The sequence below is a fragment of the Puma concolor genome, chromosome C2 (genome assembly GCF_028749965.1).
Source record: "Puma concolor isolate L17-30 chromosome C2, mPumCon1.1.hap2, whole genome shotgun sequence".
Classification (NCBI taxonomy): Eukaryota; Metazoa; Chordata; class Mammalia; order Carnivora; family Felidae; genus Puma; species Puma concolor.
The window spans coordinates 12,396,665-12,423,301 of record NC_141675.1 but is presented as its reverse complement, the minus strand read 5'-3'; the positions used below and the strand labels follow the sequence as shown (position 1 = coordinate 12,423,301).

General features: G+C 43.5%; 1 protein-coding gene across 1 annotated transcript in view; it reads left to right on the top strand.

Moving 5' to 3' along the window:
- The first annotated feature begins 8,809 nt into the window (after positions 1-8,809).
- Positions 8,810-26,637, top strand: part of TGFBR2 (transforming growth factor beta receptor 2) — a 91,548-nt gene continuing 73,720 nt past the window's right edge. The window contains exon 1 of the mRNA XM_086720583.1: positions 8,810-9,504. Coding sequence (XP_086576709.1) covers positions 9,411-9,504 — 94 coding nt within the window. The 5' untranslated portion in view covers positions 8,810-9,410. The remainder of the gene's footprint in view (positions 9,505-26,637) is intronic.

Here is a 26,637-nt window from a genome sequence, read left to right as displayed (position 1 = left end):
AGATGCTACCGTTACTCACAAAATATTTCCCTTTGACTAGGGTACAAAAGTTTTATCAGAAGATCTCAAATATTCATCGAGTCTAATTAGCACACATGCACTGAGATGTGTAATACCATGAAATCAAAGTATAAATTAAATGTAGCTCTTCATATGGTTATATCATTATTTTTCTGAGACCAACTAAATAAACTCACGTTAAGGTATAATTTTGTAAGCCGATGAACCAGTACTACTAAGTAATTTTGTATTTCTGCGAAATGAACAACTAAAACAGTTTGTTGTAATTTAAAGCAATAACTTAAGCTTGACTAAGTGTCTAACTTTCAAGTCTTATAATATCATTTGGTTAATAACTACTTATTCAACTGAATGATAATCATAATAAAATTTTAAAAATAAAAATAAAAAATGAAACCTCTTTTGTTGTAGTTTTCTTTTTTTTTTTAAACTTAAAAATCAGAGATGAACATTTACCAGGGTGAAATTGATCAATGTAACTATCAAAAATATAAACGTTCTCTTGGGAGATAAAATCTATTTTCATTTATTTGTACCATTTTCACTTATGGGAAGCATTTTTCAACAACTTAAGAGGAAGTTTATGCTGGTGTTTAAATTCCATGGCAGGTATTTCTAGCCTCATTTGGTAGTCAGGCATTGAGGGTGTTATGGATTTTATCTCCCAGATTCACAATCTGTAGAGTCTCAGTTTTTTAATATTACAGATTATGGAGTCTATTCATTGCATCATCTTATCATTCACGGGTATTTATTGAGCAACAAACATAAATCACGCACAGGAAGCTAAAGATGTGAAAAACACAGTTCCTGCCTCAAGACTGCCACAGTCTATGGGGAAATCTAAGGGGTGGCCACTGTAAGGACAGTAGATGACAAAGTGGCTTAGAGCCTGGGATATGCAGCTGGTCTCTACTGGGCTGGAATTCTGGCTCTGTTGTTACTTAACCTCTGTGTGGTTTAGTATCCCAACCTGTAAAGTGGGTATGATAATACCATGTACCTCATAGGATTGCAGTGAGGGCTATGGGCATTTATTTATATTAAAAACTCAGAACAGTGTGCAACATAAAATGTGCTGGGCGACCAATGTTGGTTACAATTATTAAGCAGCATGTTTTGGAAACCATCTTCTGCAAGACTATCCCTCTGCTTCGTCCCATGTCAATTCAGACACCAGTTTCTGCCAAACTGAGCTCTTTATATATTTCTTATCCATTGATTTCCCTCCATTCCCATGCTCCTTTGGCTCAGACTTGTTATTTCACAGTTGTTTTCCCGACATAGTCTTACACCTTCAGATGCATCCTTCAGACTTTTAATCACTATTTTGAAAATCTTATCTGATTAGTTCTGATCATCTCCCTCCCTTGATCAAAATTTCCTTCAATGTTTTCATCACCTGACATAGGAAATATAAACTCTTTAGCTTGACATAAAAAAAAAAAAAAAAAAAAAAAAAGGGCTTCTCCAAGCCCAAGCTACTCTGGGCCACTATTGGGTTTTGAGATTCCCTGTTAATGTCCACAACTAGATAACTACTAAAATGAAATAACAAAATTTTGGTTCACTTACACGTTTGCTACGTATAAGCAAACATATACACGTAAATATGCATTTCTTTATGAATGCAAATACATAAAAAATGTAATTGTGTGATTTCCAAGATAATTGGAGAAATCATACACTTAAGGCATAAGTGATGTGATTCTGTATTTGGTACACAGATTGACAGCCATGTGGTGACTGGAACATCTCCTTCTTTCCATTTCATTAGTGGACTTCTCTGTATTAGTTAGAATTTTGACTGGAACTGACAGTTGACATGATATCAGTTAAGATGTCTTGTGATTCTGCAATCTGGACTGGGATCACCTTGCTGATTTCTAACCCCTCTGGCATTTGCTGGGGCTGGGAAGTCCAAGATGGCTTCTTCACTCATGTGTTTGATGCCTCTACCAGGAGGACTGGAATAGCTGGTGGCTGGTTGGGTATCTTTCTCCATGTGGCCTCTTATGGGGTTCACTTGGGCCTCCTCACAGCATATGGCTGCAGGGTATTCAGACTTCTTACCTGCTAACTGGTTTCTGAGAGAAGTCTCTCTTTGAGGCCAGCCCTAGAACGGGCACTGTATCATTTCTACCATGTTCTATAGGCGAAAGTAAGTTATAAAGCTAGCCTGGATTCAAGGAGAGGGAAAAGAGAAAATAGGATCCATCCCACCTCTTGAGGAGCAACCGGAAGCCAGTGAGGAAAGGAAAGGGTCATAGCCATCTGCGAAGACTACCTACCATACGCAGATAATGTCTAAGTTGAGGTGGTTACTTATATTGGTTCAATAGTTCTACTTCGGGATACTTTTGGCCTTCTGTCATTGTTGAAAGGTGACTGTATCCCTGTAACTGCCTCAGCCTCCCCTAATTATGTTTAAAGGTAAGAAACAGGAGCGGGAAGAGTGGCTTTCCTTGGAAAGAAAACTTTCTCACAAGCCCCAGTAGTATTCCTTTTTATATTTCTTTGCCCAGACAAACCAGGACAGGCTCTTGCCCTAAGACACAGTTAAATCCATATCCTAAACAAAATTAGACTCTGATAACAAAGCAGGAAGGGGAAGAATAAATTTTGCGCAAGCCAGCCATGGTGTTGGCTGTATTCTATAACTTCCTAAATAATCAAATGTGTAGCTGATGCCAAGAATCTAAATTAAAGCTGCCTTGCCCTCCTCACCTCCAGCCCCATGATGGACCCCATGATGGTTTTTGCCTGTGAGAACCCTTTGCCTCTAGTGGGAGGAACTCCACACTCAAAAGGCAAAGAACATGAATTCAGGGAGGGGGGCAGAACTGGGGCCAAAAAATACAACCCCAAATCCCTTCAAATCTGTACTCTGGGCATTTTAAACTCCTTGTATTCCCCGGCCCAGTCTGTGCTTGTACTTCCCCTTGTCTTCTCATGGCTGATCTGTGTATCTGCAACATGCTTCCTCAGGCCCTCATGGCCTGACCATGCTTCAGGATTCAGCTCAAAAGGCACTCCTTCCCTGCGGTCTTCTCTCCCTCTCAGGCTGGTTCTTGGACCCTAGTGCCTGCTTCTGTCGTAGCCTGAGCTTACCACCGTTGTGACAATTATATTATCAGGGCTATTCATATTATTTTTCTACTTATCTCTGTTTCACATCGGATGATAAGGACAGCCTCCTGCCCTTCAGTTAAGGCTGGGATTACATTTTCTGAGTCCTCATGCTTTCAGTGCTTAACACAGTATTTGGGTCATAGTACAGGATCGAATGCTGGCGAGATGCATAAATGGATGGACACCAGGTTGAAATTCTGTCCTGAAGGCAATGGGAAGCCATTGAACAATTTTAAATGTGATTGCTACTCTGGTATCTTTGGAGAAGAATATTTGGTCACAGGGGAAGATGTAGTGGGATGTGGTGAAACTAGGGAGGAAAGCCGGTGAAGAATCTAAAGTAATCCTCGTAACAAGAGGCAGAACTAAAACATGCAAATGGGGGATGAGAACAGAACAGACTCAAGAGATATGCAGAAAGTAAATAGATAGACCCTAATGCCCACTTAGTTCAAGAGGGTAAAATAGAAGTAAACTCTTAGCTGATTTTTAATGTTTCTAGCTTGGGCTATCCATTGGAGTTGGAGCCTTTATACAATTTTCTCTCAATTTCAACTTTAGAAAGAGGTAAAGGAGGAGGGAAGGGTCAGAGAGAGAGGGGGAGAATCCCAAGCAGGCTCTGCACTGATCATGGAGGCTCAGTCCCCTGACCCTGAGATCGTGACCTGAGCCAAAATCAAGAGTTGGATGCTCAGCCAACTGAGCCACCCAGGCACCCTTTTTAACATTTATAAAAAAATTTTTTTTAAAGATAGAGCCTTTTCTCCATATGGGGAATGTACCAAGGGGACATGCACTTTGGAGTCCAATTTTAAAATTATGAGTGTATGCGATGCCAGTGGAACATCCGTGAAGAGTCGAGTAGGCAAATGGAATAATGTTAGCTTAGGTGAAATTAGAGCTTGATGATTAGATTTAGAAATCATCATGTATTAGTGAAGCCATACAAATGCATGTGTTCCCGGGAGGAGTGAGAGAGGGGCAGAGAACAGAGTTGGTAAGCACTAGCATGGGACCAATGAGCGGAGGAAAACAAACCTGTCAAGATATTGAGAAGGAACAGCAGGAAATTGGGCACACTCATCTGCTAGCACTCCCATCACACAATACCATAGACTGGGCGGCTTAAACAGCAGAAATCTACTTCTCACACTTCCAGAGGCTGGAAGTCCAAGGTCAAGGCGTTGGTGGTTCGGTTTCTCCTGAGACCTCTGTTCTGGGCTTGCAGGTGACTGACTGCCTTCCACGGTGTCTTCACTGGCGTTTTCTCTGTGTGTGCACTTCTGCCTCCCTGGCAACTCTTTTTATGACGATATCGATCGCATGGGGTTAGGACCCTAACCTCATGAGCTCTTTCAATGTTAATTATCTCTTCAAAGCTCCTATCATCAAATTTAGTCATATTGTAGGTTAGGGTTTCAACGTATGAATTGGGGAGGATATTATTTAGTCCATAACATAGGAATGGAAGAGCAACACTGAAGTCAAAGGAGAGAGAATGCCAAGGGAGAGAGGTGAGCAGGCTCCTACTATCTAAGGTAATAGAGCAAGAAGGCAGGTAAGCCCCTGATTGGAATACGCCCATCCATGGCACAAGTTAAAGACAAGATGTGAGCTAAGCAAAAGTACTTTCCAACGGAGAGGTGACTGCCATGGGCTGACCAATGAGTGAGGGAGGAAGTAGTGATAGGAGAGGGTGGGCTCTCACCAGCCCATAGTCACCCAAAATAGTGTGATGATCAGGCTGGTCAGGTGGTTAGGATCGACCACTTGATCAACTTATTCTAGAGTGTAGACTCTGGAGCTAGACAGGCATCAGTGTAAACCTGGGCTCTGTCCCTTACTAGCTACGTGAACTTTGCCAACTCTCTAATCTCTATAATCCTCAGTTTCTTCACCCGTAAAGTGAAACTCAGATCGGTACTGCAAGGACGTGCTCCCAAATGTTAACAAGTGATTATATTTGGGTGATAGAGTGAAGGATCTTTTTATTGATTTCTGCCTTTGGCTTATCTCTATTTTAGGTTTTTTTCCACCTAAAGTGAATATACATTATTTTTGCAATTTAAAACACAACCATGTTTTCTCCAAAAGAAACAATTCCTGCTTTCTCTAAACATGTGGTATAATAGCAGGTTTTATTAATATCTGTAGAGAACTGCAAACAAGGGGATGGATGAGAAAAACAGATATTCTCATTGTTTTCCATTTATCGAAGACAGGAAACATACATGGAGTACTGTAGGGCGCAAAGTGTGGTTCAAATTTGAAAAATGAATAATCTATGTTTCCAAGGGTTTTACAAGTATGTGTGTGGGGGGGTAGAATTCCAAAAAAAATAATGAATAATTATAACACACTCCGTGTCAGAATGGGATAAACATTACAAAATAGGTCAAATAAACGAAATGCTCCTTGGGTTCCCTCTGGGAGAGGAGAGATCATTTGAAGCTGGAGGAATCACAAAATATTTGCTGGAGGAGTTAACATCACATAAGATTCTGAAAGGGGTGGGTGGTTCTCACACATTCAGTATTGTCTCAATGTTCATTGGCCTGTTTCACAATAGAAGGAGAATTGGTCAAGAGATAAGAGCTGAGAATGCAGAATATGATTGATTTCTATGAAGAGCAGTCTTCTGTCAACTGCTTTGGTTGCCAGTAACCTCAGCAGCTGTGTGTCAAAAAGTTGAGGGGAGTGGAAAGTTCTGGCTTATCACAACTGGAAAATGCAGGGCTTAAATTAACCATTTTGATTCAGTGCAATTGTGTGTGTGTGTGTGTGTGTGTGTGTGCGCACTCGTGCTCAGAGGTTGTAAAACTGGAAATGTGAAGACACTCAAGCCGTTTAACTTTGGTTCAACTTGGTTTTATTGTTTTTCAAATTGGTAAGGGCCTAAAAATTACTCTTTGTTTTTTAAGTCCCGAGGAGTTGGGGTTTTAATTTTTGCTTCTATCTGCAAATGGCCCCAAGTTTTGCATATGTCTATTAACTGAAAATTATATTGAGTCAAATATAAAACTCTGTGTGAAAGCAATGTTTTAACTGAGAGTATCAGACTTCTTTTACGGCGAGAATCCCAAAAGGAAGGTCAAACTGACAAATTTTTAAGATTGCCAAATTGCAGTATGTGTGAGTTTACAGGCCTCTGATTTCATCGGGCTGATGGTTTCTAAAGGATGAGTTTGCATTTGGCAATGCTGAATTCAGACTCTCAATTTCACAGGAGATTGGGGATTAAATCAGAAATGTTAAAGGCAAACAACATTAAAGTCAACATTACTAACACATGATGGCAAAGGCCCTCCAGTTAAATTCTCTGCCACGGAACTGAGTATCTTAAACCTGGCCTCTGACAATGTAAAACATCCGTCTTTGCATTAAATATAGGGGGAAAAAAGTCTTTGGGATCACCTGGGCATTTATTTGCTTCTCAGTATGTCTGGAGGAGTAAGGAAGTATATGTAAGCTGTCCAGAGGGACTTGGGCAAATTTAGAAAAAAAAGAAGAAAGAAAATACCCACACACTTCTCCTTTTTAAAGAAAAGGAAGTAATAGTGACAGCACCTGTAGCTAAAAACTAGCCTGTTTACATCTCAATTTATTAGGTAATAGAATTGCCTTCTCCAGAGTTGTGGAATAAGTAGGGCACTGAAGTCCAATTTTCTTCTAAATCTTTATTAACTCATTCTTTCGTTTATCCAACAGCTATTTTTTTTTTTTTTCAACGTTTATTTATTTTTGGGACAGAGAGAGACAGAGCATGAACGGGGGAGGGGCAGAGAGAGAGGGAGACACAGAAACGGAAACAGGCTCCAGGCTCCGAGCCGTCAGCCCAGAGCCCGACGCGGGGCTCGAACTCACGGACCGCGAGATCGTGACCTGGCTGAAGCCGGACGCTTAACCGACTGCACCACCCAGGCGCCCCTCCAACAGCTATTTCTTAAACACCTGTTACATGCTAGGAACTAAGCTCACAATGGTGAGCAGAGGGAAAAACAATCCCTGTCCTCAAAAAATTTGGACTTGAGCTGGGGAGAGGAACAGAAGTGAAAGAGTGACACCGATCATGACACAACGATACCTGTAGTAAGTGTTAAAAATGAGAAGCATAAGGGTGCCAACAGAACATATGATAAAAAGTCTATTCAGAGAGGTTAGGGAAATCGTGTCCATCAAGGAAGTTGGGATTTACCAAGAAGACGAGGAATTGGCTGGGTGAAGGAGAAAGGAAGAACAGAGAGAAGGAAGGGGGCCCTAGGGGTGGCTCTGTACAAGAGGAGTAGTGGACATGCTCTAGGGAATTTGGAGAAGGCTCTCAGCAGGAGAGGAAGGGAATTGAAGGATCCAATTTCTACCCTCTCTCAAGAGCCGTGGGAAGCCACTGAATGCATTTAATCAGAGGACTGGGATAATTAGGTGTGCACTTTGAAAAATGGACGTTAGCTCTGATTTGAGAAAGTGGATGCCCAGAATGGCCAGGACTGGGGATGGGTGATTGGGAGACTCCCGCCCAAGAAGCAGATTTTGAACTCCACTTTCCTTGGTGCCTCAAGAGGCACCAGCTTTGGCGAGGCTGTGGTTGAGCAAGAAGATGCCCAGCCCCTCCTGGTTTCCCTGCACTTCCAGCATCTGGAACACAAGAGAGCTGGGAAGTGGCCTTTTCCTAAGAGACATTCAGAGGCAGCTTCCGTGTTGGGTGGAACAATGGTGACAAGGCTGACGGCTTCAGGATCAAGCAAATGAACTCTTAGATTGACAGGGAGGTTTTCCGGCGTTGGGTTTCCTGGGAGAGCTATTTGCTTTTATTCCCAATGAACCTGGCCACCTGCCTCTGCAAATGGTTCTCTCAGATAAAGAAAATAAGTTCATTGTGTAACCTGCTGGAAGGTCTCCTGACCAGAGAACCGTACACGGTTGGAACTGGGATGAGCATATAATTCCCTACCCAACCAAGACGCTTGGGAAAGGAAAAGGGGCTCCTTGAATGATCGAACTTCAAAACAGGTGTGCACATGGATCTTTTCGGGCAAACCTGGTCACCCCAGCAAGAAGGGAGGGTTCCAAGTTGCCCCAGCTTTCCCTTTTGCAGAGGCGCTAAGGATTCTCCCTTCACAGGCAGTATTGGAGTGCAAACCCTGGCACTTCTCTCACTCCTGGGCCACTTTGATATTAACATTTACTGCCATACTCCATCCATTCTGCACATGAAATGTCCCACCACTATCCCTCTGTGGTGGCTGCTCCCTCACACTCACTGAAGCGCCCCCACCCCCACCCCCCAGGAAGGGGCAGTTCAAAACGGGAGGCAGCACCCCAGAGCTCCTCGGAAACGCTGCAGCTTGGGGGTCCTGGATCAGAAATTTTACATTTTAGCAAGATACTCACTTGGTTAACACGCACATTAAAGCTTGAGGGAAAAAAAGGGGGGGGGGGGAAGGAAAAAAAAAAAAACTTCCGGACTTGGACCTACAGTAAGGAAAACATTTCACAACGAAACAAAAGTTTCTCGAGGCACTGCTTGCTATTTTATTTGAAACAAAACTGCGCTCACGCCTCAGATTTCGGCATCCGCTCGCGGGGGCCGCACTTGGGGGGCTGAACACACGATTCCGGGGCACCCGGGAACAATGCAAAGGGGGGTGTGCGGAGGGGGAGGATGCTTGGTGCGGGAGCTCGTGCAAAGCGTGCAGACTCGCTGTGTTCGGCTACTTTCTGAGACGCGTGCCCTTAGTCACGCGGGGGGGGGAGGCAAATGCTCGGAGCCAGCAACTCCTGAGGGCGGCGGGGGCAGCTGAAAGTTTGCCAAAGCCCTCGGAGGGGCCGGTCTCAGGGACGTGATTGGCAGGCAGCAGAGAGAGCGAGGGCTGAAAGCCGAGCGGAGGGAGAAGGCTCTCGGGCGGCGAGAGGTCCTGCCCAGCTGTTGGCGAGGAGTTTCCTGTTTCCCCCGCGGCGCCCGGGCGAAGTTGAGTGAGTCACTCGCGCGCACCGACCGACGACACCCCCGCGCGCGCACTCGCCGGGGGCAGGAGCCGGCCTCCTGCGCAGCTCCCCTCGGCCGCCGGGGGCCTCCCCGCGCCCCGCCGGCCTCCAGGCCCCCTCCCGGCTGGCGAGCGGCGCCGCATCTGGCCCGCGCATCTGCCCGGCCGGCCGGCGCAGGGTCCCGAGAGGGCGCGGCGCGGGGGCGCAGCCGGGGCTCCGGGAGGCGCCGTCCGCTGCGCTCCGGGCTCGGTCTATGACGAGCGGCGGGGGCTGCCATGGGTCGGGGGCTGCTCCGGGGCCTGTGGCCGCTGCACATCGTCCTGTGGACGCGCATCGCCAGCACGATCCCGCCGCACGTTCTGAAGTCCGGTGAGTGCCCCCACCCCACCGCCCCAGGCGGGCTCGGCGGGGCGCCGGGGGTCCCCGCTGCGCTTGACAGGCGGCCCCGGGCGCCCGGCGCTCGGGCGGAAACGGGAAAGTTCCCTCGGCGGCACCCACGCAGCCCGGCTCCCCGAGGGGCGCCGGGGTGTGCGTTTCTCTTTCAGAAGAGGAGGAAAGTTCGAGGGGAAGGGGGCGCGGGGCACGTCGGGCCCCCTTTGTGCGGGCAGGAAAGGCGTTGCGCCGGCCGCGTCCGAGGCGCGCCCCCACCCCCGGAAAGGGAAGTTTGAGAAGTTGCTTGGGCATCCGAAGGAGGCAGGGGAGCCGCGCGGCCCGGAGCCGAGGCCGCCGAGCAGCCAGAGCAGCTGGCGCACCTGGGGTCGCCGCGGCCCGGGCCGAAGCCGCGCGCCCAGCCGGGTCTGGCCGAGCCACCCCCCTCAGTGGCCAGCGAGTCCAGCCTTCGCTCGGGGGAGGCGCCGCACGTCGCCCCAGGCCGGCTTCTCGGCCCGCAGTCACTGTCTGCAAGTTTCAAGGAAAGAAACAATTTCCCAAGGAAAGCTCTCTGGCCCCGCCGATGGCTGGGCGTGGACGGGGAGGGGAGCAGGGATGGTCAGGTGGAAGGCGGAGAATTAGGAACTCAGTGCCTGCTAGGTGCTGGGTGCTGGAGATGGGGCCTGGAGCAAGACAGCCCTGCTTTCCCTGAGTTGATGGGTTCTGGAAAGGTTCGATTCCTGACCGTCCGTAAGCTTCCTAGAGGTTTCTGAAGGTGAAAAATGCAGGAATTGAGTTCTTACTGACTTGCTGCGGAAAGTGCGGAACCCCCGGGACCTTAAAAGTTAAAGTTTTTGCAGCTGTGATTCCGACAACTGAGTGTCGGCAGCTGGGGTCAAGGTGAACTGAGTATTTGGACCTTTCAAGGCCTCAGTTCCTTCATCTGTAAAATGGTTACATTGGGATAGTTTTACATCCCTTTCATTGGTAGCGCTTGTCGCTGCCTTTCCCCTTCGGTGATTGGGAGATGCCTTGTGTAGGTAGATTTGGGACGAAGTGTAGAGGATCTCACAGGCCACGTCACCTTCAGGTACTTGCTTGTTTTTCCCAAGGGGCCACAGGCAGACTTGACCTTTATGTTTGTCCAGAAGAGAGAAGCACCGGGTTCTACATGGTACCTTTCCGAGGATTTGAAGTGGGCTGAGAACTTTTTAAAATGATGCTTCATACGGAACGTGGCATGGAGATGGGAGTTTTCAGTGGAATAAGGCAGAAGAACTGTTGTAAACATAACGTCCTAACGCGCATTTGAGTTTAATAAGATCCTAGTATTTCATTCTTGGATGTTTTCCTACGTTGCAGCACCACAATGTTCAACTGTCTGATTATATTCCAGACACTTAAAAACTGAACTGTATTTTGCTAGTAAAGATTTGAAACAGCACCCTTCATTTTCCAAGTACGTTAAAAGTCATTAAAACTCTTCGTTTCAGATTACGAAAGAAGGAAATCAGCAGGCCCTCATTTCGTTAGGTTTTGTTTACGAGGATAAGATTTATGAATTTTCAAATTCCAGACTCAGTACTTCATGAGTCCGTTTCATTTCATCTGTATACACATTTTTAAACAATTAGCTTAAGAGCCTAGTGGCTTTTCATTCGGGCTTTTGAACAGTTTTGCAAAACCCACAGGTTTCATATTTTGATGGAATTAAAGTTTCCGAATTTGAACTAAGGAATCACTTTGAATCTGGATTCATTTGAAATTAAACTTTCAAGGATAGTTGAAGGTTGAAGGTAGCTATAATGAAAACAAGAAACCTACCTTCCACTTGCATTTTAATTTTCCATGTAAGTAAACGGTTTCAGGATTTTTCTAAAATAACTGGTAAACTGTCCAGGCTTTTTCAGAGCATCTTAATGTGTGATAAGATGGGAGGAAATGAGATTGTTTACCGTGTCTTGTTAGGTCACCTAAGTAAGTCCCATCTTCTGTTTGGCAGACTGATAAGTGGGCAAAGGATTTCAGTGTAAGAACAAACTTCCCGAAGAAATGTTCTTAAATCCTTTTTTGTTTGTTTGTTTCGTAGACCCACTCTTCCCGAATGCCCCAAATTAAGTAATTACTCTTTAGGGGAAAATCTTACATGTCAAAAAACTCTTCAGATCTGAAAAATGCCACTTGTGCTTTTCAAATACCTAACAAGAGATTTCTGTGGCAGTCTCAGTGTTGGTAAAAGTGTCACACAGATAAACTTCTTTCCTAAAATCATGTTATGTACTTACTTGGTCAAGGTCAGAGACTAGAGATTGCTAGGCCCGGAATTTGATCTTTGGTCCTATTGCTTTTCAGAAAACACATTTATACCCCTAGGCCACTTCCTTTAATAACAGCTTACTTTTCACCAGTTACGGTTTATACAAAAAACTCATCATAGCTTGGATTTATTGCCTTTTATCAAGGTAGCACCCCATGGTGATGAGTCCTCATTACAGTTTGTGTAGCTACCATAACTGCTACAAGGTTTCCATTTTATTTGTTTAAATGTTTCTTTATTCTTGAGAGAGAGAGAGAGACAGAGAGACAGAGTGTGAGCGGGGAAGGGACAGAGAGAGAGAGAGGGAGACACAGAATCCGAAGCAGGCTCCAGGATCTGAGCCATCCGCACAGAGCCCAACACGGGGTTCGAACCCATGAACTGTGAGATCATGACCTGGGCCGAAGTCGGACGCTTAACTGACTGAGCCACCCAGGTGCCGCACATGGTTTCCATTTTAATTTACCAATCCTTTGTTATCAATGCTACTTTAAAATTTTTTCTTTATTTTTTTTAACCCTAATTTTCCAATTAAGAGTGATGCCTCATTGGTGCCATTGTAAAAAGTGGCCAGTACTTATTCTGCCTTCTCAGTATTTATGGAGTATGTTCTTGTGCCAGGCTCAGACCTGAGGACACTGTCCTGAATGAATAAGATGAGACTTGGTCTTTGCTCTCATTGAGTTTAACATTTGGGAGGGTGTGAAAGGCCTCGTGCAAGGACTTTGAAAGGCCTCCATAAACAAGGACACATAGTTTAACCCTGTGCACTTGGAGGCGTTAATGAACCCTGGTGGTTTATTTCCTAGACCCCTCTTTCAAAAGCCCGTTTGCTTGTTGAATGCTCTTATAGGAGTGCCTGTTGAATGTTTGTTTGTTTTTTTCTCCGTCCCTCTGAACATCTTTTCTTTCCATTGATCTGTCCTTTTCTATACCTGCCATGTTGTAGGTCCCCACTTGGGCCACCCTGGTTCCCCACTCTGTAGCCATTGTGGTAGACCCAATGTGCCCATCCAGTCTTTCTTTTGAGGACAGGCTTAGAGATACAAGCTTTGGAATCGAGGCCTCCTGGGTTCCAGAACCACCTCCTGCTTACTGGCTGTGTTGCCTGATGTAGAAACCTTCCTCTCTCATCCTCAGTGCCCTCCCTCATTTGTAAAATGGGGATTATGGAGCCATGGTAAAGATGAAATGAAATAAAGCTTTGAAGTGCTTAACACAGTGCCCACAGCATAGTAAATGCTCAATAAATAGCAGCTTTCATTATTATTATTATTAAGTCCTCAATCAGGCCTCACAAGATGCTCCATGATCTGGTTGTCCTTTGATTCTGAGACTTTGCATCCCACCAAGTGTCACATTTTCCCAGTGTACCCCTGTCATCCTGTATACACACGCCCTGAATAGTTTAGCCCTTTTAGTTAGTGTCTTTGTTCAAGCTGCTCTCTGCTCACACCTCCTGCTCCCTGAATAACTTTCCCTTGTCTTTAGGACTGCACTCAAGTGTAGAGGTACCTGGGCGGCTCAGTCAGTTAGGCGTCTGTCTGACTCTTGACTTCTGCTCAAGGCCTGATCCCAGGGTCGTGGGGTCAAGTCCCGTGTTGGGCTCTGTCTGATGGCACAGAGTCTGCTTCAGATTCTCTCTCCCTTTCTCTCTGCCCCTTGCTCATGCTCTCCCCCCACCCCTCAAAATAAATAAACTTAAAAACAACAACAACAACACTTTGCTCAAATGTCAGCTGCCTAAAGAAACCTCAACCCCAGGTTGAGCTAAGACCTTAGCACCCAGGAAATGTTGAGCTGAGCTGCTGGTACAATCCAGGCCAAGCGTTTTAACAACCAGGCAATCACTATGTATTGGGAGTTTGTCTGAATGGTAAGATCTTACTCTTGGTTAGAATAGTTTTGGCTCCGGGGTGCCTAGGTGGCTCAGTTGGTTGAGCTTCTGACGTCGGCTGAGGTCAGAGTTTGTGAGTTTGGTTCATGAGTTCAAGCCCCACATCGGGCTGTCTGCTGTCAACACAGAACCCACTTTAGATCCTCTATACCCCCCTCTCTCTGCCCCTCCCCTGCTTTCTCGGTCTCTCTCTCTCAAAAATAAATAAACATTTAAAAAGGAAAGGAATCGTTTTGGCTCTGATCTAAGTATGGCTGTTTTTATCCTATGTCCTTGTTTTCTTATTCTGGTGAGATATGGAATAAGAGGCTTCAACTTCTGACAAGGCATGATGGAAAGTTCTCATCCAGTCCCTTCAGCTATGCATTTTGAATTAGCATTAGGCATTCTAAGCCCTTCCAAAACATTAGGGTTTCCACCGAAGAAATTCTCCAGTAAATCCTGAATTCTCTCTCCTTTTTTTTTTGTTCTAGAAGGTTGTCGAAAGGAGACTTTCATTAAAAATGAAGTGCTGAAATCTAAATATAGCTTTTAAGTTTCTTTTTTCATCAGGGTTTTATGTTTTGGTTTATAAGCAGTGACGCAGAGTTGGTCTAAGGGCAGAGTGGCCCTCGAGCAGTCTCTCTCTGCTGCGGAGCTGTGTGGATGTTATTTAGGTCTGATGCAAACCACCAAAACAGTTTAAAATAGGGTGCAGAGGAAACCTACTTCCTGGCTAGAGCATGGCATTATTTAGCCAATTTCCACATAAAAGCTTAACTCCGCTACCTTGTTACCTTCCGCTCTCTGGGTCCTCACAGCTTTGGCCGATTTAACGCATGATTCTCGGGGGAAGTGACTTAGCAGAGAAGCATTAGCAGTAAGATCACTCACCACGTGTTTTGTGCTGCCTGTTTTCTGTGTAATGTTGTGTCCCGTCCCGCCGGCCCCGCCCCGTGTACTGTTGCTTCTGACCTGGGCACCTCGATCATTCTCCTTCCTTGCCTGGCATATCAGGAGGGTTTAGAAGGCCGAGCGGGCACATTAGCTCATTTCAGGGAGAAGTGGGGAGAAGGGAAACCAGCATTTGAAAATCTGCTCGCAGCCGGCTGCTTGACATGGCTGATCTAATTTAATCTTCAGAAGAAGCCTGCTATCTTTATTTATAAGTGGGGAAGATGGAGTCTGCTCAAGGTCACTCGAGGTTTGTGTGTGTGTGTATTCAAAGTTTGCCCGGCTGGCACTCTGCTAGGCTCTTTTACGTGGCGTATCTGTGAGTACAGAAGTTGAGATGGAAGTTCGGGAGGGGGTGAAGAGTCCCCGTGTTTCAGCAAGGGGAAACTGACCCTCTGATAGGATCAGTTCAGTGCTTCTGATTTCATGATTTGCTCTGCTTACGTGATCTGCCTCCTTCCTGATTCTCTTTGTACTACAGAAAATCAAGATAGGGCAGTCTCTTTGCAAGGAAACTACTCTTCTAGTCTGATCACAGAGGCCTTCATGTGACCCACGGTTTGACTGTTGGCGGCGATTGGACAAGCACCATCCAGGCCTAGCGTGTGGGCAAAAGGGGCCTCTGCCCAAATTCCAGGCACGTAGGGTCAGCCTCTGCGTACAGGCCGCAAATGACTGTTGGTGAGAGCAGAAGGAACAGACTTCATCAGGCATAGCAAACGGGGAAGATTCGACTGTTGAGGTCCACCCAATCTGAAGGCTTGCAGGTGGTTAAGATTCTTCTCGTGATAAGTTCCGGCCTTTTACTTGCTATGATCAGCTTTTTAGGTCTTGGCACTCAGCAGGAAGCAACTGCCTCCTTACGTGTAGTCAACTCAGCATGGCTTGCTTAGGCTCTCATGGGTTCCCTAGCATCTTTGTTTTGTTTATGGGGCTGAAGCACAGCTCTTTAGGATGGCTTTAGCTGCAGACTAAGTGCCTATGACTAGTGAGGCTGTGAGTGGGAAAGACTGTCTGCTCTGAAAATATGCAGCTCACTCACACCCTCCCTCCCTCCTTCCTCCCCTCCTCCCCCCACTTCTTTCCCTCCTTGCCTCCTCACCTCCTCCTCTTCCTTCCTTCCTTCCTTCCTTCCTTCCTTCCTTCCTTCCTTCGTGATGAGATCTCCTCCCCCTCCCAGTTTATTTCAGCTCAGTTAAAATATAGGCCTAGTGTATGTGCAAAAGGGTCCTCTGCCCTTGGGCAGACCCCTTGTCCATGGGGTGAGGAGTCTCTCAAGTCAGACCCCTTTATTCTTCTCAAGTCAGACCCCTTGTCCATGGGGTGAGGAGACTCTGGGCCTCTGAATCCAAACTCCTCCCTCTTTTAGATCACGTTTCAGGTACCTGGGAACCACAATTCGCTGTCCAGATGGCCCTGTTAGCTTTGACAGACTACAAAGACCTTTTGGTCCATTTTGGTGAGGGCCCATATAGCCACTAGTCTGCGCACCTGAGCGATGGCTAAGGGGCAGCTGTGTGTGTATGGGGTGTGTTCAGGGGAGTGTTACAGCTTTGTGTGTCTGTACATATCTTACAAGGTCCCTCTTGATGTAGGATGGAAGGGCAGTGGAAAGAGGAAGCTATGTTGTTGGCCAGGCCCCGGACAATGTTTACCCAAAACACCCAGTTCTAGGGAGGGATTTGAGTAGTTCAAGAGTTTTAAAATGATACTTGGGCCTGCAAAGTGTTATGAAGATATATTTTGTCAGTGGAAGTAGGACAAAACCTATTTTACTGAATAGTTTCTCAGCTTAATTTAGAACTTCCAGTATTTTGACCTGTGGTGTGTGGGCCTCTATTTGTCCTGGCCCTGAGTCTTCCAGTGCTGGGGATGCATCTGGCCTCAAGAACATTCCTTTGCAGAGGTGTGGGGTACAAACTTAGTTTTTGTGGATTGTATTATATTTTCTCTGGAGAGACTGGTCATTCATGAAAAAGCTAAGACTCTGTTTGTAATTATAACGTATTTTTTTTTTGTGCAGTTCAGTTTCTCATAGTATTTTCTTGAAGGAAACTTTAGTTCTATTCATTTGACTTGTTCTGTGTGCTATTTCATGCTTACATTTTTTTTTTTTTTAAGATTTCCCGATGCCTAGTTGCATTTCCTCCATGTGTTGGGAACACTAGGGCAGGGTGAGACTTATCTAGATGTTTTCTTCCACTACTGTAAATATTTTTACATGAGTATCCGTGGCCCTCTCAAACCTCTGTAAGGAAAACAAGAACAGTAGAACAGTGCTAAGAAGGAAGAAGCCCTTCTGACCCTATCAAAGGTATAGATTACCCAAACTATGCATGTTGGGGAGCCGGGGAGTTGGCAGAACAAACAGGAACGTTTCGAAGGAGAATATGAAGTCTGGTACATACTTAGAGCATAGGCCACATTAGGTCTTATCTGAGAAAGCTGTAAATCATTACAGAGAATTCACTGACTTGGGAGGAAACTCACTCGGCTGTTTGATACGACTGGCCATCCGAAAACTCTGTGAAACTTTTCTACACAGGGATATCGAATTGGCCTCATGCTTCCTGTGAGTGAGGAAGTTCTCTCTCTCCAGGAAGCTTTATTCAGGAACCTTCATGAACAGGTTTCCCAATAATGTGTGTAGCTCGCTTCTTGAGATCTTGCTACTTCCTGGATCATGCTGAGCATCACATCTCTATTAGTTAACCTTCAAAAAAAATTTTTAATGTTTATTTATTTTTGAGAGCGGAAGAGAGAGACAGAGCACGAGTTGGGGAAGAGCAGAGAGAGAGGAGATACAGAATATGAAGAAAGAAGCTCCAGACTCTGAGCTGTCAGCACAGAGCCCAATGCGGGGCTCAAACCCCCAAACTGTGAGGTCCTGACCTGAGCCAAAGTGGGATGCTCAACCGACTGAGCCACCCAGGCGCCCCTCTATTAGTTAACCTTCAAAACAACTCTATGAGGTAGATTTTATAATGCTCATTGTAAGTCCTCCGGAGTTTGGGAAACTTAGCGAAGTCTGCCTGGGTAGCAAATGATTATGCTGGGATTGGAACCAAGATGGTTTGGTTTAGACACCTGGCTTCCCAGTTGTTACATTACATACTATACGAAGGCGAGGCTGCCTAAATTGACATAAGTAGTTTCTCTATTGTAGCAGGGGTGGGGGGGGGGCATAGAGGCTGAGAAAAATAATGATTATATCCAACATTTTTCTGACGCTTTAGTGTTTTTTTCATTTATTATCCCATTTAATCTCTTTAGCTAAATAAAATAGTGCTTGATTCATACGCCAAGTAATCAGACATCATGCCTGTCTTGTGACCTCAGTAGGAAAATGAAATATATACATCCGTTGATGCATTGTGGAATATTTATGTCATCAAGGAGCAAAACCGGCCCTTTATTTGGAAGGACTGGGGGGAATTCAAGGATGTGTAAGTATGTAGGGAATATATATGGTATGCCAAGGTGGGATGTAACTTGCAAGGCTTATCCTTGGTATAGGCCCATCTCTGGCTCTGGAAGGGGGACTGGCAATGTGGTTAGCGAGTGTCATCAAGTTGAAGAATATTTAAGAAATCTTGCGGTGCCCTAAATATCACAGCTCACGTATAAAAGAAACTTGATGGAGGTTTTCCCAAATTTAGAGGCAATTCAGATATTTATAGGATGTCACTTAAAATGACTTACGAAGCTGAAATAAACTTTTTCCAAGCTATTAAACAATAAATTACAGGGGTGCCTGGGTGGCTCAGTCTGTTAAGTGTCCAACTCTTGGTTTCGGCTCAGGTCATGATCTTGTGGTTCATGAGTTCAAGCCCTGTGTCAGCCTCCGCACTGACAGTGCAGAGCCTGCTTGGAATTCTCTCTCTCTCTTTCTCTCTCTCTCTGTCCCTCCCCTGCTTTTGCTTTCTCTCTCTCTCTCTCTCTCTCTCTCAAAATAAATAAGTTTAAATATTTGTTAAAAAATTACAAATTCCGATCAACAGTTCTAGAGCAAAGATTGAGTTCTTTCTTTCTTTCTTTTTAATGTTTATTTGTGTGAGAGAGAAAGAGACAAAGCATGAGCAGGGAAGGAGTAGAGAGAGTGGGAGGCACAGAATCCGAAGCAGGCTCCAGCCTCTAAGCTGTCAGCACAGAGCCCGAGGCGGGGCTAAAACTCCTGAACCGTGAGATCATGACCTGAGCCAAAGGTCATGCTTAACCAACTGAGCCAGCCAGGCACCCCTGAATTATTTTTCTATTATCTCTATAGAGAATATTGTAAAATATCATTGGAAGAGGTGATCAAAGAATATGCAATCAAAAAAGGTAGCAAAAATATTTCAAAGGTATGTCAGTTAATAAAAACTGTTTTTTTTTTTAATTTCACGTTTGTGGTATTTGTAGCTTTTTAAAATTTGTAACTTGTAAGATGCCATTTTAAATCCTAAATATTTGCTTTCATACCTAAATTTCTATTTTTAATTTTTGTATTCTTTTCCTTTAAAAATGCCCTGAAATTTAAAAGCTTCACAAGATCCAACTCTATGCTTAATGGTAGGATTTGCTTTTTGGCCTAAAAAGTAAATAGAAGTGCCTCCTTCCCCACCCCCACCCCCATACAAACAGAGACTGAAGTCTGCATTGTTACATCACCAAACCCAAACTTCCCCCCACTCCACGCTTAGCTAAACCCTTCATCATTTCCCTAGTTTGGAGGCCCCATGCCAAGTAGAAAAGAAATTGTAAATATGTAATTATCACAGAACCTTGATCTTGAATGAAACCCAGATCTGACCGTTAGTTTGAGTGAAGATTCTGCCTGGGAGACAGCTGAGAAGGACTAAAGTGTGTTATGACAACCAAGGTGTCTGGGTGACTTGCCTAAGTCCCTCGGCCCCACTAGGTCTAATTTTTTTCTACATACAGTGGCAAGAATTGGACTAGATGATATTTCCAGTTTTTTTCTGTTCTGAAATGTTCATTTTGTAGCTTAGTGGAGGAAATCATTGAAACTGACTTAGAAAACATAATCCTTAACTAATCTAAGCAGAAAACTCAAAAGTCATGACAGGTCAGAACTGACAGGTAAACATCCACTTGGAGTTTGTTGGAGATGACTACTCTTGAAAAAAGAAAAAGAAACCATAGTTATTTTGAAAATTTCTTGGTACAGGTGCCTGAGCATACACCCTGACTAAATAGCATGTTTACTTGAACCTAGCACTTCTTCCTTGCTGAAGAAAAGGCTTACTTGGTTTTGGTGGTAATACCATTTCTCTTTGGTTAATTATGGCGTTCTCATTCCCCTTTTCCCCTGAATTGGTTACAATGTCTGGGAAGGCTTTTCCTGAGGAAGAGAATTATGAAATGCTTTGCTGTGTCTAGGAAAAGAATGTCCTAAAGGAGCTTCTATGGGTTTTTTGGGAAGAGAAAGGAAACTAGTCTGAATATATTTAGTCTTCTCCTGCCTTTCAAAGATTTCTCTACCACTTTTCTTAACATAGTCTCAGAAAAGACAGAATTTGCTACAGATTGGCAGATTGCAGACTGCTTTTTTTAGGCAGAAGAGTAGCTATGAGCCCCGTAATTGCATTTCTGTAGTGTCTGCAGACACCAGTTAGCACAAAAGAGGAATCTTCTAACTATTCCTTTGAATGACTATCTTATTACTACATCTCACTTTTATATGTTGTTCCCCAAAACCCATAGGATTGGGGGAAAATGTTGATAAAATTTGACCTCAAATATGTGAAAAGGAAAAAAAAAAACCCACGGTCACATCGTGGAATCGCTTAAATCCTATTGTTGTAAAATACTTTCTAACAGTCTCAGCCCATCCTGAGCACTCTCTTATTCTTATCATTTCTATTAGAATTAATCATATAATTTTTATTGCCTCTTATCACCTGTTTATTTACTGCAAGGAGCCACAGGCCAACCAGTCTTTTCCTTTTTTGCTATTTTCTGTTTTCCATCACCTCCAGCAAGCCCTGCTTGTCCTAGTTGCTCACCCCTTCACGAACCTCATTTAACATCTACTTTTCATGTGTTATAATACAGGTTGAGGTTCAGATCTTGAGCTCAAGCATTCTGACACCAAAACATTGCTTTTACATCATCCCCTGATAACAGCAACTGAAGATGTTCTAATACCTGGCTACTCAATGGGTGGTCCAGAATCTGCATTTTAACAAGATCCCGGGGTGATTCATGTACATACTTGAGAAGTCCTGCTCCAGTAGCATTAAAGCATTTTGCACAGAGGAGTCAAAGGATCTACAGTGATTTTGGGAGATCAGATCAGACTTGCTTCTGCCACTGAGGAGGAGAAGGATTCCAGGGGAGTAGTAGCTCCTGGTTTTCGGAGGGTGTTTTGAGTCCTCCCTAGCTACAAGGCCCCCTTTAAACCGTATGTAACTAATGCTCTGAGGCTAGCAGGCGCTAGTGCTCTGACAGCGCTTCAGGTCAATTACTGAGTCCGTTTCACCCTGTTTACCCAAAGCGTCTTCCATGGCTCTACCATTGACCAACAACCAAGATCCCAGGGATCCATTTCTCTGCTGAACTCATGGCATTTATCACGTTTACTCATTAGGCTTTTAATCACAGACTACCTTGACATTTGTAGGCCTTAATTAAGAGCTATCATACCTTGGCATTTCTGAAAGTGGGTGGCACTGTGCTGTATATAAAGTATGTACCCAGTAAAGTAATGAATAAATGCCCGGTTTTTCGGGACATGGTTTTCCTCTTCAACATTAAAAAAAAAAAATTCTTTTGCCTTGAGAAACTTATTTGGTTGATGCTGGGTGAGAACTCACTAAATTTTTCTTGAATCCATCAACATTTATTTTAGATGTTCTAAGCACCACCATGGGCTTTTTCTGTGATTGGTGTCTGTATTTTATTTACCATAAGGCAGGTTTTTTTGCACCTTGGTTACTTTCATCTTTAAGAATTTTGGGTCACTAGCAGTTACAACAACCAATTCTCATACCTCTTCCTGATCTTATTTTTTTCAAATAACTTTATCTTCTGACTTTTTTCTTCTTCTTGACAATTTAACTGTATTTGGCAAAAACCAAAATAAGCAAAAAACTGAAAAAACTTTCCATTGAAACTTGTATCTCATGTTGCTGCCTTTTATATCAAATGTCAACTTATTCAGCAGAATAACTGTAAATCTTAATACCTCGAATCTCTTAAGCAGATGTTTATTTACAACAGGAACCTAATTACATGAAATGCATAACCATTTGCTTTCATATTTGCTCTTAAATCATGCTACCATAATGAAAATCTGAACTCTTACCTTCTGCCGTCTGTAAGAAGCTCAGTGGTTTCTGCCCATGGACACCCTCTGTCCCTTTTCTCTTTAATAAATATACATGGCCATCAGTTAAATCTTCTCCCCAGACTTCATTTTGAACAGGTGACCCCTGCTAGAAAGCCTTCCATGGATCTTCTTTGTCGATCTCGGGGATTGATTACATGGCCCTTGCTTTCTGTTTGAGGTCAGGTGCTTCATCGGTATCCTTGGTTCCTAAGACTCACTGATAGCTCCTAAGACTCACAGGATGGGTTTGATGATTGCGTGTGTGAATGAGGCCAGTCCTCTCCCCCATTTCCCCTTCTTCTCTCAAGCATGCTATGGACCCTGGTTCCATTCAGACTGGGTCTCCTCACACATCCTTTTGCTTTTAGATTTTCTGTGTTTGACTGTTCTGCTCCCCCACGTTTTTCCATTCTCTACCCATGTCCTACAACACCTCCACCATGCTGAAATAATGCCTGACCAAATGCCACTCCCTCTGTTGGGTTTTCAGTTTATTATCCCGTCAGATCTCCTTTCTTTCTCCTCTTTGCAGCCTCTCTAACAGGCCTGGCTTCCACACTCAGGTGGCTTTGGTGGCCAAGCTACTCTTGGCTGTATTATGTGCCCCTTATTAGAATGAAAATTCTTTGAGGGAGAACCTTCTGTCTGATTTTTCCTGGCACTCAGCGTGTATTCTCACTGAAAGGTAGTTGCTGTTTAGAATTTATTACTTTTAAAGACCAGGGAAACTGCTTATAAATCCAAGATGGGATGGATAGATCTATATCTATAGTATTAACTATAGATATTTTTTTATATAAATTTAAATATTTTTTTCTAGACTGTTTACCCTTTCACCACCAAGCGTGTCATCAGTGGTCTTGTCATTTATTGCCACCTTGAGGGAACCTTAGGCTTGTGGGAAATTTTAAACCATCTGATGTGTGTAAGTTGCTCTTTGCAGTGGAGGATCCCCTGTCTTCGGTCTTTAGCTTCTGTGAACTTGGGGGAGCTGTAGTCTGTGGGTGTTATAGCCTGTTGTTTTTCCGTCCGTCACAGACCGCCTTTGGTTCATTTATCCTCTTGTGTGTGAATCTTTTGTAGAGGGCCCAACGTGTTGTGACTATAGAAGCCAGAAAAAGTCATAAAGGAAATCATAATACCATCAGACTCAGGACAGGTTTTTATTTATTTATTTATTTATTTTTGCCACTCCTGCCTTTCATTTTTATGAATTGTGGGTTATCTCCTGCCATTGGGATAGTTGGGGAAGGGACAGTTGAATGAAGGAGTCTTAGTGCAATGGAGAGTGTCTGAAAACACCCTTCCACCTGCCCAAGGGAGGACATCCCATATTGCAAAGATGACTCCTGGCTGCACCTTCTGGAAAGGCTGTAGACATGGCCCCTAGGTCTCTTCCAGCTGGATTGTCACCCATAGACCCCCCTCCTCCAGGGAAATTTTGGAGCTACCCATGAGTTCATAACATTAGGCATGGCTAGCAATGCCCTTTCTGTTCTATCTAGGGAGAAAGGGAGATGAAATCAGAATTTTATGTCTTAATATTCCATCGCACTTACAGGAAATGGCTTTAATTTGATGGATGTTGGTTAGCTTTCAAAACTGCTGAAAACCTTTTATCTTTCAAGATTTTGACGATGAAGTTGGTGAGGATGTTTGTGGCAATTATATAATCGGTTATGCAGCACTGTGCAAAGCATTTTGTCAAACTCAGAGTGTCTCCTGTTACCAGTTTATTAATGAAATACTTATCTTCAGGGCCAAGGAAGGAATCTAGTTTCCTAATAGTTTCATATTTACTTGTTGGATAACTGTTGGAGCTACAGTTAACTCTGTTCGGAGCTCACTGGCTTTGTTACTCCTCAGGGTATAACTGCTCTGAAAAGCAATTGACTAAATGTTAGATGCCTCTGTTAGTCATCTTCTGCTAATCAAAACCATTTTCTTCTTCTCTCTCTCTTTTCATAGAGAGTTCTGTAATTCATCTTTAAGTTCTGGGAAGGGAATCTTCACCGTGAGCTCTGATACAAAGTACTGTTTTGATTACAATCAGTACTTTAATAAAACGTATGTGAAAGTGAGTTACGGTGAGCATTTGATAATGTATATAATTGTCAAATCACTGTGTTGTACACCTGAAACTAATACAATATTGTATGTTGAGTATACGTCAATTAATAATAATAATAATAATAATAATAATAATAATAATAGAGGAGTATTTAGAGGGAGCCCCTGAATGTCTGATTGATCCTGTGTCCCTGATCTTAAATCTACTTCCCTTGTTACACAAAGTGACCATAGAGCCCACCTTGGCACTCGTGGTCTCTGAATTGAAGTGTCTTTGAAGTTAGGGGAAAATGAAGGGATCAGAGTGAGCAGCTGATGATTGTGCTGGTTGAGAGCCACTCTTGTGCCCTTTATCAGCAGTGACCAGGGCTGCGGTAGAACGTCCTGATTGTAGTGAACATTTCTGCCCACAGCCCTCCCTGGTGCATATCTCTTGGGAACACGTAAAATGTCTTTTGTTGTTCAAATAGCTGTTAAATGAGGATGAAAAGCACAACAGACATCGTAAAAATAGTCATTTGCCAGCTTGTCCAGGCAGATAAAAAAACTAGCGTCAGGAAAACAGAAATGAGCAGTGATTTGAATGACTTTATGAGTTCGGAGACTTATGGGGGAAGGGGTACCAGTGGGGAAAAGAGTCTAGTCTGATAACTTTGAAGAAAACATATTGACCGTGTCTGGTTATAACAATTTTTAAATAATCCCTTATGTTAATAGAGTGCTTTATTATCTGTAAAAGAGTTTCACCTGGATATCATATTTCATTTTGGAAACGACCCTCTGAGTGGGTATAATTACCCTGTTTTACCAATAATATGGAAGTGGAAGCCCAGAAAGATGAAACCATCTAAGGCATTGTAAAGCATCACAAGTGTGTGTTTTTGTCATTTTACCATCTTCTAGTCATCGTACCCCTGGCTGCTTAATTTCTAAGAAAATGTGAGACAAACGCTATGGTCCTGTCATGTTTTTATATTTCAGTAGCCAAATTGAGGAAGACGGGATCGTAGGATTGACTTCAGAAGCCTTGTTTTTTGCTCCAAAAATTGGAAACCATATTTGGGACTGGCGAAAAGCCTCCTTCAAGATACACTTCTTTAAGGGCTTTGTCACCGGTCTTCCTAGAGCTGAAGCTGTATAATGAGTTATTTTTCTTGTTCTCCTTTTCTTGTAGGGCAGTTTTTCTCTTAAACACCATGCGGTCTGCCTTCCCGAGGGTTATATCACCATTGCCAGTAGGCACATGTCGCCATTTATAAAAGACTATGGCTTTGCCACAGTCTTGTAGTTGTGCTCGTCTTCAGAGTTTCGGGATGCTTCCCATAATCACACAGGAAGGGTGTGTCTTCACCATATAGGCATAGAGGTCAAGTATTGTCCTTGGCTTCCTTTCCCAGAACTTCTTAGAGATGAATGTCTGAGTAAAGATATGGAGAAGAACAAGATTGTTTTGACTGGCAGAACACAAGAAACACAGGCATCCACTATTACTAGATATCCTAAATTACTTTTGTACCCTAAAACCAAGAGCACACTGTATACACTGTATGCGAGCCAACTTGACAATAAACTATTTAAATAAATAAATACATAAATAAAAGGAAAAAATAAATTGCTTTTGTATACAGTAGCTTCTATCTTGAGGAGTAGCAAAGCCGACTTATTTGACTGACATTTTCAAAGGATATGGTAAAGAATGACCTTGATTGGCAGAAACTGCACTCAGCTTGCGAGCTACACAAAGCTAACGGACGCTCCTGCTTGCCTGCAGTTTGTTCTAGAAATGTCATTTCCCCCACAACATAAAAAGAGAAGTTGAGTCATGATGTCGTTTTACTTAATTTTGGTTAAGGAAACAAATCAAATCAGCTCCCACACTATAGTATGGGCTTCTTTCTCTTCTTTTCTACTATTCTTTTTTTTTTTTTTTTTCCAGTGGACTTGGGACGAAGGATTATTCTGATCTTTCCATCTCTGGGAAAATTTCCTAGAAAAGATGATCTTCCTTAAGTAATGACTTAAGGGTTCATGAATTTATATTAGAATCAGATCTTCTTCAAATTAGAATGGATTTCACTGTTACTTTTCATGTACTTCGTGTTTAAAAGGGATTTCATAGTAGACCTTCTAGAATACTACCTATTATATAATCCTTTTAAAAATGGTAATTTGTGCATACCGATTCCTGTTAAGGCAGATGTAACTGTATTTAGAAGAACATTCAAATTGTGAACATCTCAGAGGTGATCCTTCTTCAGATCTGGTAAGATAATACTCAGTATATATCTGTTAGATGGAATAAGAAAGAAAATATACCACAGAGACAAGGAAGAGAAGTTAAGCTGTAGGACTATATTGACTTAAAACTTATTTTTTTGTGTGTTCTATCTGTTTAGCTTTGTGATTATCTGAAGGAAAAACTTGTCCACAACCACGAACTCTGATCTAGGAGCTATTTATCTTATTAACTCCTTTGGTAGTGCATCTGAAAGGAGATGACACTTTCTTATGTTGGACTTTTTGAAGTCATTATTCATTTTGCCTTGTGGAGTCAAAGCCCTTTAGAAATTCAGCTTTCTCAGG